General features: G+C 33.8%; 2 protein-coding genes across 3 annotated transcripts; both read right to left on the bottom strand.

Annotated features, from left to right (window-relative positions):
• Positions 1–1,480: 1,480 nt before the first annotated feature.
• LOC7465185 (eukaryotic translation initiation factor 2 subunit beta) lies at positions 1,481–5,589 on the bottom strand. Of its 2 annotated transcripts, none has more exons than XM_002319941.4 (10): positions 5,425–5,589; positions 5,245–5,291; positions 4,735–4,843; positions 4,551–4,606; positions 4,405–4,462; positions 4,216–4,310; positions 3,763–3,908; positions 3,492–3,634; positions 3,287–3,372; positions 1,481–1,754 (listed from the first exon to the last, which is right to left on the bottom strand). In XM_002319941.4, the coding sequence occupies exons 2-10, from the start codon at positions 5,284–5,286 to the stop codon at positions 1,677–1,679; spliced, it is 813 nt and encodes a 270-aa protein (XP_002319977.1). In that variant the 5' UTR covers positions 5,287–5,291; positions 5,425–5,589; the 3' UTR covers positions 1,481–1,676. The 2 variants fall into 2 exon arrangements, with proteins under 2 accessions (XP_002319977.1, XP_024439794.1); XM_024584026.2 differs by having other exon boundaries at positions 5,369–5,555.
• Positions 5,590–16,764: 11,175 nt separating this feature from the next.
• LOC7464740 (pathogenesis-related genes transcriptional activator PTI6) lies at positions 16,765–18,571 on the bottom strand. The gene has a single exon (XM_002319942.4). It carries the CDS (start codon positions 18,084–18,086, stop codon positions 17,091–17,093), a length of 996 nt encoding a protein of 331 aa, XP_002319978.2. The 5' UTR covers positions 18,087–18,571; the 3' UTR covers positions 16,765–17,090.
• Between the last annotated feature and the right edge of the window lie 1,313 nt (positions 18,572–19,884).

A 19,884-nucleotide genomic window follows, 5' to 3' on the forward strand; every position in this document is an offset into this window, starting at 1 on the left:
ATGAGAGACAATTACATTGAACAATCTAAATCTGTTAAACCTAGAGGCTAGCCCTACCTCTTCCATTGAACAGTCTCATTACATATGTTCTTTAAATGGGAATAATATCATCTATAACCACCAGTTTGTTGCACACGATTCTCCCTTTAAAGCAATTATAGAGTGCCTCTTTGAGATATGGTTTCAAGAAGAGCAGCAGCCTAAAGTACCGCCCCGTTCCTCTCCCTCAGCCTCCTTTTCCTCACCACTTTAGGAAGCTCTGCATCTGATGTATCCTGCAGTGATTGTCTTGACAGAATTGAGGCAATGAATGATTGTGCAAAAGCTGTAGACCAGTGGCTCGACGGACCTAGCTTTACAGGGTCCCCTAGTTGCTGCCAACTTATAGAACCACGCATCAAATGAAGCTCCCTGTCTTTGCCTTACCATCAAATCTAAAATATGCATGTAATGGAAGAAAAAAATATACATTATAATGATAATACGTACAACTCACTGGATTCTTATTGACAATAATATCATTTTATCATCACAACCTGAATCCACACAAGAGGCAAGCTAGGCAAAAGGTAAAGATTGCACCACCCTTCAAAAAGTCCATAGATGAAATATTATTTGTTTGTAGTTTACACAGACACACCATGCATGAAGATGAGCGAGGTAGAGGATAAACCTTGGACTTTTTTGGTAGAAATGAGTTCGTTCTGATAGTGTATCTGCTAGAAAAAAACTAAAGTCACTTCGATGATTATTGGGTGTTATCCTTGACAAATTATGAATTGATTGCGTCCACTATGAGTTGGGTCTGTTCCTGGATCAATTACTGTGTGCCCTAACGAGTTTGACCTCCGCTTCAGCATCCTGTCCTCAAACCTCCCAATCTTTACAGCTTAATCTTTCCTTGACAAAACTAGTGATCCTAAACCTGGCGATGCATACTCGGGAAATTGGTGGGGCTGCAATATTGACTCATTGGAAGAGACCAAAACTCGTGATATTCTTGCTTTGCCAGGTAAGAATATCAAGTGATCATCATCATCAAAAACAACGTCAATATCATAATCATCTTCAGTACTGATCTTCCACGACAACTTGACAAACCTGACTTCATCATCGTCGTAATTGATGATGTCCTCAATCTTCTCCTTGGACCTCTTGATTATGCATGTCGGTCACTTGTCTATGAGGGCATGGGCATTAATAGCTTGTCTTTTAAAAACTCATAAAAGGCAGCCATATCAGTATAAGCGCGCGGGTATCACTTTTCTAGACCGAAAACAAGCATCCTTCCCAGAATCATCTTCTCTAAAATAATGTGATAATTTCAACTTTTGGATTAAGATTATTCTTTAACATATAGTATAAAGTTCTCATTACCAAGTTGTTAGAAATTCAATCTTACCATCCCATTCCATGAATGTTCAAATTAAAAACCCAGCGACCTCGGCTTCTTAGGGACCCATTCACAGAAAGCAGGAAATTGTCCAAACCACAATATTTCTTTTGAAATATAAAGTAAAAACCGGTACATGGTGAAAGAAACAAAATAGCCATCTTAGGAAACATCTGTATCCTTCGTAATTTGACAGCATCTCTGGAAGATGGTCAAAATTCAAGTAAACAGTAGATGATGGACACCAAACAAAAAGCAGGATCTATTAGCTAATTCACACTACTTATGTCCCAGCATTTCTACGGCCAACACGAGCAACAAAACCAGCTTTAATTGGAGCAACTGATCTTCCAGAACCACACTGCACAAGCATAACAGGATATGAAAGTAAGAACAGAGTAGCAAGGGGATAAAAATATAAAAACCACAAAAAAGAGATTCATCCAATCAATCAATAAAAATGCAGATACTAATTGAAAAGAGAAAAGATTGCCTAGTATATAGAAGAAAGCTTCAAAAAAGCAAGGAGCAAACATTTCCCACATGTTCCATTTTTAATCAAACACAAGGGCCACTCCTTCCCCAGAGGGGCCTAAGATGTACAACATACTTCTGCCTAAGAGGTTGGAAAATCTGGCAATGGACATCTCATCCTCTCAAGTCCCTCTTGAGGAAATTTGGCCAAAGATAAAATTGGATAACATTGAAGGTAGTAACCAAAGTAGTAGAATTGGACAACATTGAGGGTAGTAGCCAAAGTAGTAGAATTTCCTTGGCAAATCAGAATCAACAAATTATCCAATATCACTCCATACTAAATTTTATAAAGCATATGAGATCTCATCATCTAAGTCGACACTTGAGAGGATTTGGTCAGAGATAAAATTGGATAACATTGAAGGTAGTAACCAAAGTAGAAGGTAGTAACCAAAGTAGTGGAGAATTGGATAACATTGAGGGTAGTAGCCAAAGTAGTAGAATTTCCTTTGCAAATCAGAATCAACAAATTATCCAATATTACTCCATACTAAATTTTATAAGGTATATGAGATCTCATCATCTTAAGTCGACACTAGAGACGATTTGGTCAGAGATAAAATTGGATAACATTGAAGGTAGTAACCAAAGTAGTAGAGAATTGGATGACATTGAAGGTAGTAGCCAAAGTAGTAGAATTTTCTTTCCAAATCAGAATCAACAAATCATCCAATATTTTCACTCCGTACAAGATTTTATAAGGCATACGAGATCCTCATGCAGGGCTCTAATAACCGAACTATCTAAAATCTGTCATAGGCTAGACAATCTGATAATGTAGGCACATTGTAAATCATCAAGAGAAGTACAAATTAAAATTGTTCCATTGTGTAAAATGATTGTATCAGAAGTACCCACCATATGCCATTTCCCAAAACAAGAACAATAATGACAATAAATCAACAGCACTAGCAATATCAGGCCTTAAATCTACTACATACATCTTCTCATCAATTAATCTAATGATGTAGGAAAATCATAGATAATGACACATAAAGAAGATGAAAGCTCCTGTACACATTAAGCCGTTAGTGCGAGAGCAATAAATTTTTTTTTTACTGATGCTTCACATGTTATGTTCCCTAGTTAATAAAGGAATCTCTGTTCTATCGGAAGGGATTCTAAGCCTAATCCTAGTTGATTTTGGTCTTCGACTCGGTGACAATGTGAACTCCAAACCTCCTATTACGCTTCTGAGACTCAGATTTCTACCAATGAGTGCCAGTTGGCAATTAAGCAATGATTTCCCTAATAGCTCTTAAACTTCCCTTCCTAGTTCCCCAAAGTTCTTTCTCTTAGTTTTTTTTATCAACAATCATAATAACATGAAGAGATGGAAGGATGATAAGCTGTTACCTTCTCGCATCTGAGAAAAAAGAGACGATTCTCTTTAGACAAAATGGTGTCAGGACTCTTGCAACCAAGGCAAATGACATACTCATCTGAAAATAAAATAGAAAATATCAAATGTGTTAGGCAAGAAGAACCTGCCCAATCAACCTCCTTCCTTCTGGACAGCTTAACATAGAAGATACCAATTGAGAAAGAGTTAGGAACTTACTGATATATCGACGAAGGATCCCTTCAAAATTCTTGGGAGCAAATCTACCCTTAATGACCAACCTCTGTTGTCCATCGAGGGATCCACTGGTACCCAACTCAGCAAGTAGGAAAGCCATGACATGGTCTGCCTGCCGATGCATTCTGAAATCTCCCCACCAAGTAAAAGTTTGCAGTCAGTGTTTATGCCAAAGACAAGTAGCGGTGCATTGAAAAAAACATACAATAACAAGCTAACTGAAAAGACAAAAAGGAGAGCAAGATCAACTCACGTCTTGCACAGATCCATGAAGTTCACAAAAACAGTCTTCTTTGTGCCCTCACGAAGAACTTGTGGAGGCCTCATCACAGTTCTTCGCCTGTCACCAGCAAGCTCAGGATTATTTTCACGAAGAATGTTGAAAACTCGGCCAAGAAGCTGTGAATGACACAACAGAAAGAAAACTCATTACTGAACAAGAACATACATACATGACAGAAATTAAGGCTAAGCAGCTAGCCAACAAGTGGAGAGCACAGATATAACAGACATGGAAGAGGAACTATAGTAACTGCAATCAAAGAGATTATATGATTACTCATTACATCATATCAAGATCTTTTAGCTAATCAGGTGCACAAAATATAGTTCAGAGAAACCAGAAAATGCAGTTCATTGTACAATGGTGCTACTCCACTTCATTGTACAATGGTGCTACTCCACATAAATGAAAATTTTACTATACCTCCTCATAATCATAATCACGGTCAGTCCCATCCCAAGGGAATCGTTGCTGCTGCAGGTCAGCACCCTCCCCATTTTCTTCTTCCCCGGCATGAACTGAAAAACAAAGAAATGGATCTCTCTCAGAATCCAAATAGAACATTCAACATAGATTAAGTGAAGATGAAAATTTAAAAGAGAAGCTTCTTACCATCCAAATCTTCTTCTCCTGCATCCCCGGTTTCCTCATCCAGCAAACTGGTTTCAACCTATTGTATAAGACCAAGTATCAACATAAGATTCACAACATTTTACTAAAGAGGGCAACAATAAATCCTATAGTGCACGAGAACTTACAGGTTTCTTCTTCTTCTTTTTCAAACCAGTAAAAGAACTCTCGAGCCCATCAGAGACTTCAACCAACAGAAAAGGAGATTTTTTCCAACAATGAGTAATTATACATCTTTGCAAACCAATTCATTTACAACTAGATAGTAAAGTTGAAAAAACAGGAAGGAGAATACGAAACACTAAAAATTACCTGACAATGATTCAGTCTTCTCAGCTAGGGAGTCTACAGACTCATCGGCATTCTCTTGTATCACCACCTTCTTCTTCTTCTTCTTTTTGGTAGGATCAAAAGGGGCAAGCTGCAAGTAGAGAATTCCAAGCCAATCACAACAGAGTAACAGAGGCAAAAAAACAACAACAACCCACTCCTCACATCTTACTGAACGGAAAGGCTAGTAGCACTCCAAGTAAATAAATTGGAAACTGAACAAATTTACATCTGTTTCAAGCAAGCAATCCATCTCATACTATACTCAAAAAATTAAAAAACAAGTTCACACTCACAAATTACAAAAGCCGCATCATTAACTTTAGGAATAGCATAAATTAACTCTTTATCAAACAACAGAAAGACTCTCTTGTCATCTTCGAAGCCTTATTTTCAATGTTTTCGTCATTAAATGAGAACATATATATGAAACAAGTCAGTGCGAAGAAAAAATGCTAATTAATAAAAAAAAAAGTAAGGAAAAAAAAGGACCTCTGCAACCTCATCCTTGAGGTCAGTATTATCGTCCGCCATGATTGCTGCAGCCAAAAACAAGCGCGAATCAAAAGCAAAGAAAAATAAAAACGAAATTCGACAAAAACCCTAATTTTGATACCCTAAGACAGAAAGCAATGGGATTGGAATTGAAAACCCTAGATAGAGAGGGGTTACCTTTGTGTTTTTCTGTGTCTGCTACGAGAGAATTAGCGATTGCTTTGGGTTGCGTTTTTTCTCTTCAGTTATCTGCTGGTTTGGGCTTTTGGTGTCTGCTTTTTGAGAAACTAACGACTGTTGTTTCTTGGAAACGCCCTACATTTTGAGGGCCGTTACAAACCGACTTCGGGGTGTTTAGATTGCTGATTAACCACGTTTGTGAAAAATTTTAAATATTTTTTCAGTTTTAAATTTATTTATTTGTTTATATTTTTAAATAATTTTAACATTCTAATCTTAAAAATAAATTTTTAAAAAATAAAAATTATATTGTTTTAATAAATTTCAAATACCAAATTATATCCTATACCTAGTGTTTTTAAACCTGACTCGGTAATTAACCCGGCCCAAGCCCCGGTCACGGGTTTTGATCAAGTCACCGGGTTTTGATCGGGTTAACTCTAATTTTTTTATAAATCAAAATGATATTATTTTAATAAATAAAAAAATAAATTAATAAATTACAACCAAGTTTTTGACAGAATCATACCATATAACTAAATTTTTAATTACCTTTATTATTTTATAAACTCAGCCATCCTCCAGCCCTGAATCACCAAGTCTCGAAATAACCTGTCTGTCAGGTCAAGTTGTTTTAAAATTATGATCGCTACATAGATGGGTTTTTTGTAATTATGGACTTAAGTCAATAAAGCTTTTTCCAAGTCTGTTTGGGCCTTAAGCACCAATGTCCCCCTGTACACTTTCACCATCTTCTTCTTGTTGTTGCCCCCCCCATTATTTCACGCTTTTTTCCTTATGGTAAAGTATTCTTTTATTTTTTTTAAGTTTTAAATAACTTATTCACATACTAATGAATCACAAAGATATTGTTTTCCTTGCACTTAAATCAAAATATAATATGGAGAAATAAATTTATATTGATGATGTCCCAAAAATTTAAATAGCTTAATAATTAATAGGGCTCTCAGGTTAGATAATCGGTTAATCAACTTACCATGACAATCTCATTCATTCTTCTTAGTTAAGATGGTTGATAGTTTGTACTTAATGCTTTGTAAATCAATGTGACTTGTGACTAGTACTTGCAAAAGATCATCTTTAGTGGAAGTGAAAACTCTTAAATGCTTAAGTAAATATTTTTTAAAATAAAAAATATATAATAATATTTTAGAAATAGATGCTCTCGAATATATATGCAGTACGTAGAGAATTAAGATCGTAAACCTTTATTTTGAAGATTGTAATGTGTATTCATAACCCATGAATCTTGTCCCTTTGTGGAAATAAGAGGTTGAAGTGTAATTTTACTTTTATAATATTTTGAGTTGTATTATGAGCTATATTAAACTTAATTTATTTAGCAAAAAGATGAAGATATAATAGGTTATGAGAGATTTCAATATATTTAATTAACGGTATTGATGGAGTCTAGACTTATATAATTAAGCCTATATGTTAAGAAATAATTCATCAAAGATTTTATGTTAAAATTTATAAAATTCAATAGTATTAAATTCAGTTCTTATATTTAAATTTATGAATATAGCGAATTCAGCCTGGCTAGTGGTAAAAAATCTACAAGCTTGACACCCAAGCAAGTCACGCGTCAGAGTCGGCTGGTTGCCCTCTGGCATATGTATAATTGAGAGGCATCTTCATATGTCAAATAGAAGGAGGTCGGGGAGTCTTCATGTGGCAATGAGATGGGCAACATTATTGAAAGCAACGTACCATTGATGGAACTTGATCCTTTACCATTTCAATGAACACAAAAATTGCAAGCTGAGAAGTTTCCACGAAATCATCATTCATGTGTTTACTTGTTTCGTGCACCTTTCCCCACCACAGATCTGGCTTTATAATAGGCCCTTTGAACATTTTTTTTTTTTTAATCTCAGAGTCTATAATTTATCTCTTTCTTATTTGTCGTGCACAGAGAAAAAGGTAGACTCTGGTTAGTCTCTTGCTTCGTCAAAAGAGCAGGATGCGGCAACCTTGGTTTTGTTGAGCAAATTGTATATATATATGTTACAGTCAGGTGTTATACTATATATTGTCTAAGTAGCTTGCATGCCACTAATCCTGTTTCTCCATTGATTCAAGGAAGGTCACTGTAATTTGTAGGCTGTGATTAAAAGAAAATGTTTCGTTAATGAGATATTGAATTCGAGATTATTATAAAGAGAATAAAACTAAAACAACTCAGTAAAGCTTTCAAAATGGAGCTTCCCCAACTCTCTTTAGGTCTTGGATTCTTAGATATAATTAAGATCTGTGTGGATTGGATTTACTTTCAGCGCAAAAGTCAAGATAACCAACCTAATTTCTAATGCCAGACAAACAGATACTTAGTGTTAAGTGGGTGTAATCCCCATTTATCAATTTGAATTTAAAGATAAAAGTAAGCTATCGATCGTAAATAATTCTTTTGTGAATTAATGCTGTAAATAGTTTGTTTAAAACTCAAGAAAACAAACACCTAAACCCTAATTTCTACACTTGAAAACCGATCTGATCAGTCCTCCGTTCACACCGACCCCATCCAATATGTATATTATAAACTAGCTTCAAATTCTGACAATGCAAAAGTAAAAATGTTGAAGGTTCCTGGATCCTTCACTTCCTGGTGGCCTCCGGCAGCAAGAAATTGATTGGTGGGTGAACCGCAAGGTTTTCTGCCCCATGCAACATGCTTCTGTCAGAGCTTTTCTGATCAGTACATGGTACGATGCTCTGGACTTGGAAAATCGAGTTTTTTGTTTTTGTTTTTCTAGCGTGGTAAAAAAATATATATAATAAAATAGTAAAATATAAAAAATATACTGAAAAATAACACAATTTAAAAAGTCTTTTTATATAAAATCTGTGATGTGGTTCGTAAATCTGTAATGTGGTTCGTGAGTTGTAAATATTATATATGCTTATAAATTTAATAAACACATTATTTAATAAGAAGAGAGAGAAATAAGAAGGAAAGAAAAAAAAAAGATTTTGAAGTATAAAACTTCGATGATAACATTATTGATATAGTTAAAAAAATCTTGTATATTTTATTTCGGTTATTGTTTGTTATTTTTTTTATATATTATTGGATTCAACTCGTCAAAATTTTTCTAAAATTAATAATAATATCATTATTGAAGTTTCGGTAGAACTTTAAGTCTTTTTTTTTTCTTTCTCTACTTTTTTTATTAAATAATATATTTATTAAATTTGCAATTTGAATTCCACATGATAAACAACTCCCTACATTGTGTTATTTCATTAAATATTTTTTTACAGTGTTATTTTTTTTTATTATTATTATATTTTACTATGCTAAAGTCCAAAAAACACTCTGAAAATTTAGCTGAGAAACACAACTAACTGTTCGGACTTCGGAGTCATAGACTCATAGGTAGAGGAAACAGGGCCCGGAAGAGTGGAGTTATATGTGCAGAAACGTTGAGGAAAAATCACAGATGTCGTAAGGACGGCCATGGTGTAATCCAACACGTCTCTCTGACAGAAACCGTTCGATGGTTTCCATTTCTTCTTACAAATCAACAAGGAACCTCCCCCCTCCTTCGTCCATAGTCTCATCATCAACCATGTTTTTACTGGGTTAAGTTGTTTTTTTTTTCTTCGACCTAAATTAATTTAGGCTTCAAGTCCTTCAGGTGCGGTTAATCTTTCATTATTAAAAATCCTAAAAAAAAAAAAAAACATGTTGTCTCATATCAAGAATAACCATGTGATTAATTCAAAATCTCCGGACACAAAAGAACCCACAACAGCTACAACCATATCCTTAACTCTAAACAAATACATGAATTTTTGGTATTTATTTTAAGAAATCAGGTGACTTGAATATGATATTTGATAATTAAATATGATTAATTATGTATGATTTAGCCTTTCAGCTGGGAACAATGCTATGTATAATCTTTATGTATTCGGTTCAAACATGTCATCGATCACAAACAGTAGCAGATGCGGCCATAAATTTATAAAAGAACAAGTAGCTAGGGTTAATTTGTCCTCTACCAAAAATATCTCAGAAGTGACGATTATCACCATGTGTTACGTTAATTATTATGTATGACATTTTTGCTGTATGGTTCTTTGAGCTTATCTTAAATATTCTTCGAGCGGAAAAGTTAGGAACTTGTTCATCTCACAAGAGATCTTACTTTGATTCATCAATTCGACGCTGCAAGTACTGGTCGAGAAACGAAGCAAGGCCTCGATCGATCGAGGCTTTCACATCCGAATTGAAGGAGTGAAAAGGGATTGATATTCCTCGGGATCCCTTGAAAATGGGGTGTGATTTTCATGTTCACATATATCTAAAAGTTATTGCGAGTTGAAATTAAAAATTAGAAAATATTATGAGTTAAATGATTTAAAATATATATATATATATATAATCTCTCCAAAAACAAGTATGGTATAATAAAATTGACTTTAATTAGTGGTTTTTTTCCTCTGATTTTTCAAGAAAATATGCTATTATAAATATATTTTATAATGGCGTATCTCATATTCTATTGTTGTATATATTTAGTAGTATGGTATTTGGCAGAGATGTTATTGGGTCCAATATTAATATTAATATTAATATTAATAAAGATATATTATATTGTTGTATATATTTAGTAGTATGGTATTTGGCAGAGATGTTATTGGGTCCAATATTAATATTAATATTAATAAAGATATATTATAATTGTCACTTGAGGAGAGGGATAAAATTGCTTTCTATAGTTAAACAAACTAGATGATTTATCCACTCTACGTACGGGTCAATTTTTTCTAAACATTAAAAAATATTTAGGTATTGTTATAATTAATGTAATTTTAAAAAAAAATTAAACCGTATACAAATTGACCTGATATAACTTGATCAGCTTGGTAAGTCCAAAGACAACCTAAACAACTAGAAAAAAACATAAATTGATTAAAAAAAATTCAAGATAATATTTTTTTTAAAAAAATAAAATATTGAGGTGGTAATATAATAAATAGACTTGAATCAACAAAGTTAACATGTAAAATTCATGACTCAATTCATGAAACTATGATAACCTCTTAGAAAATAAATCAAAACAAATTATGTAGCTTAATTCCCGACGAATACAATGTTGAAAGATGAAATTGAAAAAAATAACAATTAAAAAAAGAGACAAAAAAACTTGAATCAATCCGGGTTAACCTGCTAAACCCTGTAACTCTAGTCATGAGATTGAGATAACTTCATAGAAAGTAAATTAAAAAAAATAATGAAGCATAATTTTTAATCAACCCGATATTGAAGGATTGAGTTCTAAAAATAAAATCAATCATAAAAAATGACAAAAAACCCCAAGTCACTTGAGTTAACCTGCAGAAGCTGTGAATCGGGTCATAAAACTGAAATAATCCTATAAAAAAATCTAAAATAAGTTATGAAATTCAATCTTCAATAAAATTTAATGTTAGTTGATGATTTTTTTAAAAAAAAAAACCAAAGTAATCTCATTTTTCAAAAAACAATTATTCTAATAAACACTATCTTGTGAGAAGAGGAAAGGTCATATTTTTCTTTCAGTTGGTTTTTGTTAATATCACTTGAACTTGTTTAACAAAAGAAATGGCACGAAACGATATAATAACATGCATCTATGTATTGACATACATATTCTCAAAATACTGTGAAAAAATAAAATAAGAGAATATTGTATTGATCGATGATAATAAGCAGTGTTTTAAATTTTGGATTGGTCCTTAGAGTTCCCTTGGTGCCCAACTAACCTGAAATCTGCACTAATCCGAGCTTAAAAAAACAAAAATAAAATAGTCTTCATTTGACCTAATTAGAAATATAAATTAACCCGCTAACATGAACATGTTAAGCCGGTATATCACATGTAAAAAATACCTATTAACCTTTTTTTTTTTTCAAAACCATGTGAAAAATCATTTCCTTCGAAAACTCAAACAAACTCCGGCCACTGATACACAATTCTGTGGGAGAGAGAGAGAGGAAAATCTATCACCATGAGGAAGAGGCGGTGTCCGTCGGTCAAAGTGGCACCAAGAACCGCCACAAAATAAGAATTTAGTGGTGAACGTTTCGGAGATGACTGGGTAGGTACAGGGGACCTGGACATGACCTTTTTGTTGCTATTTATTTATTTGAGTTTGGACGGGTTAGGTTTGCAAGTGGGGGAAATTGGGTCGTTGTCAGGTCAGTGACTTCCCGTTATCTTCTTTTTTTTAAAAAAAAAAAAACAAAACAAGACATTAGTCACTAGTAATATTAATATTAATATAGGCAGATATTTTTTATTTTTAAATTCAGATGTATTCAAGTTATTGACCCTTTCTATCCGGATCCGAGACACAAATCAAAGTATGATCGAGCCACTTTGAAATCATCTAAAAAAACAAAATAAGAGAAGATTGTTTTGTTCAAAGATAATAAGAGTGACAAATCAAAACCAGATTACAAAAATAAATAATATTCTTAATCTCCTCTAACATCACTCGAGACAGACTAAATAAGTCTCTGCTTGATTAATAACAACTAAGCACTGTAATTTGATATCGCGTACAAGCTAATCTAAGCTCAAGTATGGCACAAGAGTCAAAACACGTGCTTTGATTTAAAATCGGCATGCAACTGTACGAGAAATGGATCGAATGTCTGAACTCGATCTCTTTAGTTTAGATAATGGAGGGTTGCGTGTAAAGTGAAGAGGACATTTGATGGAATGGTCCCAGGCAGCAAACAAAAACAGAAAGAAATATCTCACAACACACATGCCAAGGCGGAGCCTGTTGATGCGATTGAATTTACATGAATCTGTTGCCGGTATTTTGGAATTCTGACGTAGCCTTCTTTCGTCAAAGTTCTGTAAAAATATTACATGTTCAAAAAAAAAAAAAAAATACTAAAGGAATATTAGATCTAACTGTTATACAGTTGTTTTAAAAATTATCTCTCTCTTGGTTTAATGTTTAATTAACACGTATAAAAAGTTAATTTAAAATCTTAGTTACAAAGATAAATATATGACGGAGAAATGAGATTTAAAATTCAAAGGTAAAGAAAGAATGGGTCATCCGAAACACACATGAGCTCTGTTTCCAACATATTCAGTATCGTTAAAAAGATCTCGACCAGATAATTCTAATCACGTCTTAAAAGATCATCAAATATGGTTATAATTTGTTATAGATTTTGTTCATAATTAATTATAATTTCATTTGGTATTCTTTCAGGGTGTAGTTAAAATCGTTTCGTCGAAGTCTTTCTAGCAATATCAGGTGTGTTAAAAACAGAGAATTGATATGTCTTTTATGACCCATTTTTTTTCTTTCTCGTTTCTCTCTCTTGCCATGTCATATTATCCCATATTTTTTTATTAGTTATTAAATCTTGAATCATATCTCTTAATTACTAACATTTTATAAAATTTTAAGTTGATTTTTGTTTAAATTAATTAATTTATAAAAATAAATATGTTTTGAAACTCGACTAAACAACAACTATTTGAAATAGCGGTTGTACTATACAAAATTATATTACGAAAATATGTCTATTATTTCAAATAGTAATTATATATAAAAATGATATTTTAAAATGAAGTTATATTTAAACCGTGTTATCTTTCAAATATATTTTAAACATGTATTATTTTTAAAATATTTTTAACAAACTATGTTACTTTTTTTTAAATCACAGTTTGTTGCTCATGTTAAATTAATCAGGGCAGTACACATTGCATCAGGTAGGTGTTAAATAGAAGAATTAGAGGTCATTCCTTTGGTGATCATTGGAAGAGACTTTTTTTTTTTTTTTCCCGAGAAAGAGAGTTATTTATAAAAGTTAAAAAAGGGGTAAAATGTGTGGCTTTGAGATTGATTATTATTTTTATTATTTACAATTGTGTCGGTAGGTGCATGCATTAATTAGATTCTCACAAAATTCTCGAGTAATTTTGCAGAGAGAGAGAGAGAGAGTAGTCTCTTCCCTGTTTTTTATGTTCTTAGTTTCTGTTTTTTGAGCTCTTAGCTCCTATATCTCTACCAAAAGTAAATTAAACTTGCAGTCAAGTGACAAGAAACTCTTTGTAAATCCTCTACTTTTATTATACGAATACCAATCCATAATGGAAAAATAACCATAGTTTTGATGCACACCAAGAAAACATTTACTATTATTAACTATTTTACTGAATCGTATATGGTTTTGTTCCACAAAAAAACATTTTATAGGTTCAAGATCACCCTAATATATTTCCTCAAAAAAAAAAAATCACCCTAATATACATTTGAAATGGGATTGTTGCAAGAATCAATATAAGGAAATCTGGTCACGCGTGATGATGAGGAAGAAGTGAATATCCATCCGGTCATGAACAGAGAATACATTAATATTGCAGCTTAATTTGTACTAACACTGACACAATTATTGGGCGAGTAGTGGTGGTGTGTCGCCACTTCTCATTGCCTCTTCAATGTTTTATTAATAAAGAAATAGCTGCCTATCATTGTCTGCGTAATTTTTTCATTAGACAATGAAGAACAATACTTTTGAGTTAATTCATAAAACAGTTTTAAGAATATTTTTACATATTTAAATGAATGATTTCTGTACAAATTCCGAATCCCAACAAAAATAAAAGCAAACCTTTGTTGCTTTCGTACTATAAACATGAAAAATTAATAAATAAATAAAATGGGGATAGTGGAAGGCGGCCATGGTTTGTAGGGTGGATCAGATAGCCATAAGGACTAGCTTTTGTTTGCTTTCAAATCCGTTTGGTCACCAACTACGGGGCCGACAAACCCCCCCCCCCCCCCCCCCCCCTCCTCCTTTATATTTCTTCAAGTTTTCCTTTACTCCAAATTTGTTTGAGGCTCCCTTCCTAAGTACTTTTCCCTCCACCTAAATATTGGCTCTTCTACCTTTGAAAATTAATTGCCATTTATTTGCAGCCGCCGGTAGACGGTGGAACAGCTAAATGATGCCACATTTTCAAGCTCGAATCACAATAACATTATGTGGTCTAGAGTGAAGCGTGGCTGAGATAGGTGGACCCTTTATCATTATTTGCCACTAACCACCGCCTTGTGGTGGGGCTATGGCCCCCGCCATGAACCCATCTATTTACGTGGATTATGGCCAAGTGTAATCGCTGTAAAATGTTGACTCTCGATCCCCAAATTCCTGCATGCATTCGAGGAGCACGGTTTTGGGGATCGTTGTACCATCAAACAACAATGGACATCCCTGAGTGTTTTGCTCAAGAATATTGTTTCTCTATATGTGTTTTGAACTTTTGATTGGAATATCTGTTCTTTCTTCTTCTTCTTCTTCTTTCTCTTTTTTTTTTTATCGCAATCCCTTTTGCATCCATGATTCTTTCCATTCCAGATGAAATTCTCTACCGACTACACAAGATTAGACACAAATGGGTTGAGGTTGAATTGCTAATTAGTGACCACCACTATGCTACATTTATAATTTATTTTTTTTTTTTTTTTTTGTAACTCGAAAGGTTTGATTTAATGATTGGTTCCTGCCATGCGATCACAATGGAAAAGGAAAAAAATGACATGAACATTGTCTTGCACGAATAAACAAGAATAGCTAGAAACAAATTAAATGACAAGGTTGTAATAATATATATTCAACCACTTTATTATCCTCTCATGGCTCTTGAGTCTAATGACGTAGAACAGTTCATTTATTGTACCTTTCTCGAAGAAAAGTCATGTTCATCCATGATTTTGTCACTTCAAAGAGAAACAAAACAAAAAAATATTCATGTAGTACGTTATCAAGAAGTACTCGAGTTCAGAAAATATGATTAATTAAATCAAGGTTTATTGTGGTGAATAATAATCTCCCCGGATCTCTTTTCTTATACTCGATCAATGATTTAATTTTATTGCGAATGGAAGATAAGTAGTTATCGCTAATTAATTATTTACTACTTTAATTTAATTTGTTTGTATATAAATAATATTTCTTGATCTTAATTCAACTTTATTTCCTTTTTACAAAGAAGGTGCTCTATTCTAACATCTAAGATGTTAATGCAAATCAAGTTATAATTCTTGTCTGAATAGTTTAATCCAAAGAATTGAACTAAAATTGGTTCAAATTATAAAGTTAAGATAATGTTTTTGTCAAGAATACAAAGAACATTGCTTTAAACCCAGTCACTGCCAAGAAAAATAAACTCAACCATTATTAAGCCTCTAAAACTGACATTCTTTTACTTTTAAAACATGTTTTTTTTTTATCAAGTTACACTACCATAATCAAATATGTTTAAATAAAAAAAATAACAAATAACATCAAAACATCCAAATCATGCAAGAGGTTTCAATCTTCAAAACTGTCAACTTAAAACATCCTATATATTTATGTAATTTGGATTCAAAATTGACATCTTGACACTCAAAAGAATCTAAACAAAAACTAGGAACCTATAACATGCATCAACAAGCCCTAAAAAGACATCAAACATCTACTGTCATATTTAGTAGAATATAAAAACCATTTTATTTTATCAAAATCAATTACAAACATATTATTTTGACATCCAATAATATCAACAACAACTCCAAGCAAGATTTAACCAATAACAACAAACATTTTATATACTAATTGGAATAAAAACTAAAGAACATCATTAACACTAAAGCAAGTTCAAAAACATCTTTACATATAAAACAAGCTAGAGGTGTGCCTTATGGATATCATCTGCTAGATTAGTGAAAGATTATACCTTTCCAAAACTCAGAATAATTACTATCCTTTTTCCTTTGAAAATCCAATTTTTTGCTCAACCTTTAACCTATCCTTTTAATTTTTAAATGTCAAGCAATAAACTTGATTACTAATGAACTCCAAGAATAAGCCTTTTCTCCTTTCTTCCTCGTCTTTTTCTCCTCTTTCTTCTGGTTGATTTTCAGGGAATATTTATAAGGTTTCAAGCTAGAATTTTTATGAATTTAATTAAAAATTGATCCTCATTCATCAAAGCTTGATCATCTGATCAAAATGAAAGAGTTTTGAGTAAGTTTTACAGTTATGAGTTTTGTATCTATGCTGGTATTTTAAAATATATTAAAATACAAAATGAAAGACTAAAACATATTATTTTAATATATAGAAATTATTTTTAAAAGTGTTTTTTTAATCATTTTAATATATTTTTAAGTAAAAAATACTTTCATAAAAACATACACCCCATACTACCTAACCTCCACTAAAAACTCTAATAAATCTTATCCTTTTTTTTTTCATTTGAAAAGACTAAAATACAAAATGAAAAATTATAATATAAGCTACAATTAATCAAATAATAATAATATAAATTATTAATATTGAGTACACAAAAATCCTTAATAACAACAGGAAGTGACAAAATCGCCATATAATTCACTAAATATGGACTAATTAATACTCCACTATATACTTAAACTCCGTAGTTTGACTAATCAAACCAAAAACTTGACATAAAAAATAAAGGGACACTTTAGGTATTCCAGCTCTATATCAGGCGCCCTTTCTATCCACTTGGCGCCTTTAATCACGAATCATGGTATGCCACATCCCGATAGGGTTGTGTCAAATTACAAAAGACTCCCCAAACTTCCACAAAATTGAGGATATGTTTTTAACAGATGGCATCCACCAAGAAATCATCGAGGTCAACGAATTCTTCCTTGTCAAAGAAATTCCCCGACAACATAGAATTTGGCAAACTTAACGGCACGTCAATTTCGAACCCAAAAGCGTCAACGTCACCGTAACCCAAACTATCAAACGGCGATAACTCTTCGTATGGGAGAACAGACGTCGGTGATGACATATCGTGAACACCACTTAACGGCGACTCACATGACTCGCGCTGACCGTCAACAACCTTAGCCTTCTCCGTTAAAACAGCGTCAGACGGTGTCAAATCTACGTAACGGAGGACTAATGCGGGTGATGCCATAACGTTAGCAGTACCCCTGATAGACGGCGACTCCCGTGATTCACACTTCACATCACTTGAACCGGAGTTAACGTGAGCTTTCTCCGTTATAACGGAGTTCGTAGGAAAGTTGGTAACGGCGTCGGGTCCTTTTAGTTTCAGTGCAGCTCGATCATATACTGTAGCAGCTTCCTCTGCAGTGTCAAAAGTGCCGAGCCAGACCCGTTTCCGTCGAGTCGGGTCACGGATCTCGGCGGACCACTTTCCCCAGGGTCTCTGACGGACACCCCTGAACTTTTTCTGACGAGATACATCAGGTAACGGTAATCTTGAAGAAGGTCTCTTTCTTCTTGGTTCCTGATCATCATTTGAAGTTGTGGAAGAAGGAGCTGCTGGTGCTGTTGTTTCTTGCTCTAACAAGCTTATTTCACTCACTTGTCTCTTCACTCTCTTGACATACTTCCTCTCTTGTTCTTCCTCTTCTTCATCGCTGGAGGAATCAGTGGCATCAGGGTCGGTATGGATGATTCTAACAAGTCTTTGGCGGGTTCTTGAAGAAGGATGCAGCTGCTGGTTCTCGATGAGCTTACTAGTGATGAATACATGTTCAGTAAATTTGACTTTTGGTTGAACGGACATGGTGGCGTTGGAGGTAAACATGGGTTGTAATTCATTGGGGAATAGAAGATGCATGGTGGGTGGTACCAAGGGTTGGTTTTTGTATTCAATTAAGAAGTGGGTCAAGACATAGCGGCAAAACCATGTACTGACCAGCTCAGGTAGGGTCTAGCTAGCTTAATTTATTTGGGTGATCAAGGATGAAGATTCTTATTGGTTTCTTGGAGGAAAAAAACTGAAGGAAGCTACTTTATACTAAGCTTAACTGGATCTCCAGCGTTGGAGGGATTATATAAGTAGCTAGTGACAACTATAGAGACAAAAAGAGAAGCTATAGCTTGCACTTCGAGGAGTTGGAAGAAGGTGACAAAGTGACACCAGCAACTCCGGGTTTGATCAAGAAGGGTGGTAAGCTTTTGGCGGGAAACTAGAAAAAGACTTGTGTCTTGCTGCAGTTCAGTGATCTTCACTCACTCTGGGGGGGTGTGTGTGTGAGAGAGAGAGAGAGAGAGAGAGAGAGAGAGAGAATAGTCATTGAAAAGGGTGACTGATTTGGAGAGAGATCTACGGAGTAAGATATAGGCATGTGCGGATGTGGGTGTGTGTGTGTAATGCACGGAAGGACCCTTGAATTCCTACTAGCTTAGCTTAGGTGCGATATTTTCCGATTATAATGGTTGTTTTTTTTTTGTTTTTTTAAAATTTATCTATGTTATTCTCACATTAAAATAATTAAAAATTATATAAAAAATTGATTTAAAGAAAGAAAAATTTTAAAAAATGTTTTCCAGCTGCCTCTCCTGACGCGTCAAAAGGGCTATTCTTGGCATGTCAATTTCTTTGAATCAACCCAGCTCAGGCCAGTACCCCACTCCATTTTCTCTCTTTTACAATGGTAGCGGCGATGGTAATTAATTTATTATGAGGTCGCCTCTACTTTTCGGTGGCAGTCTTTCTTAGTGAAGTTTCCATACCATGCATGTATAAGAAGATCGAAGTGGGAGAATTAGAGCTAGTAGCTAGCTAGCTAGCTTGCTAGGTGGTAGCTCCAAATCGACGAAAGTAGTTGACTCATCTTTCCCGTAAAATTACTCCTCCATTGTATATACCCGTAAAATTACTTTGTCTGCGCGGTGAAAATGGCGATTCGAAAACTTTAGAGATGGATAGCTCATCATTATAACCGAACCGACCTCTTTTCCGTGGCAAAGGGGGATCCATAGAGTCATAGAGATAAAGAAAACATATGCCAGTACGATGAATAAATGCATGCGCTGCCATTTCAAGCAAGAAGAAAGTCACAACCACCCTTCTTGTTAGGAGGAGTATCTTCTTCCACAGACCATGAGCTTGCTAGCTATATATCCACGTCAACTTAGCTCTCTCTCTCTCTCTCTCTCTCTATATATATATATATATAAAAGAATAAGATTTTGAATTCAACATCTTTTAAGAAGAGAAACTTATAAAATTACAATTTGTTAACGACTAGATCCTTGTGCCTGTGATATTTGGGTTTGATCAGACATTTCTCGACCACCATATTAATTCAAGCATGGATTTTTGTTTCTGTTAGTAATTTGTATAACCTCTCTTCACTACATAGAAAATGCTGAATCTCTCTAGTGTTTTGATTATGATATAATTATTTCATCAATTGACCTCTGTTTCGAAGAAGGGTATGTAAAGGCATAAAAAGATCGATACTTCGAAAGCAATAGATAATAGATTAATGATAGAATCAACTGATGATTGATTCCATCGTTTTCAGTTTATGATTAAACCAAATTAACGTTGAGAATTAATGGTAGTGAAGCTGTGGGAGGTTTTCTTTCGCTTGGAGAGGAAGCAAGGGATGATGGGTACAAGCCCA

The sequence above is a fragment of the Populus trichocarpa genome, chromosome 13, assembly GCF_000002775.5.
Source record: "Populus trichocarpa isolate Nisqually-1 chromosome 13, P.trichocarpa_v4.1, whole genome shotgun sequence".
Classification (NCBI taxonomy): domain Eukaryota; kingdom Viridiplantae; phylum Streptophyta; class Magnoliopsida; order Malpighiales; family Salicaceae; genus Populus; species Populus trichocarpa.

Bases quoted from the DNA above. Each gene is read 5' to 3' on its own strand.
- LOC7464740 (XM_002319942.4), bottom strand. From the start codon at position 18,086: ATGCATCTTCTATTCCCCAATGAATTACAACCCATGTTTACCTCCAAC.
- LOC7465185 (XM_002319941.4), bottom strand. From the start codon at position 5,286: ATGGCGGACGATAATACTGACCTCAAGGATGAGGTTGCAGAG. The intron at 4,463-4,550 runs GTAAGTTCTCGT...CTTATACAATAG, and splicing joins AAAAGAAGAAGAAGAAACCT to GTTGAAACCAGTTTGCTGGA. The intron at 3,373-3,491 runs GTAAGTTCCTAA...TTTTATTTTCAG, and splicing joins GATCCTTCGTCGATATATCA to ATGAGTATGTCATTTGCCTT.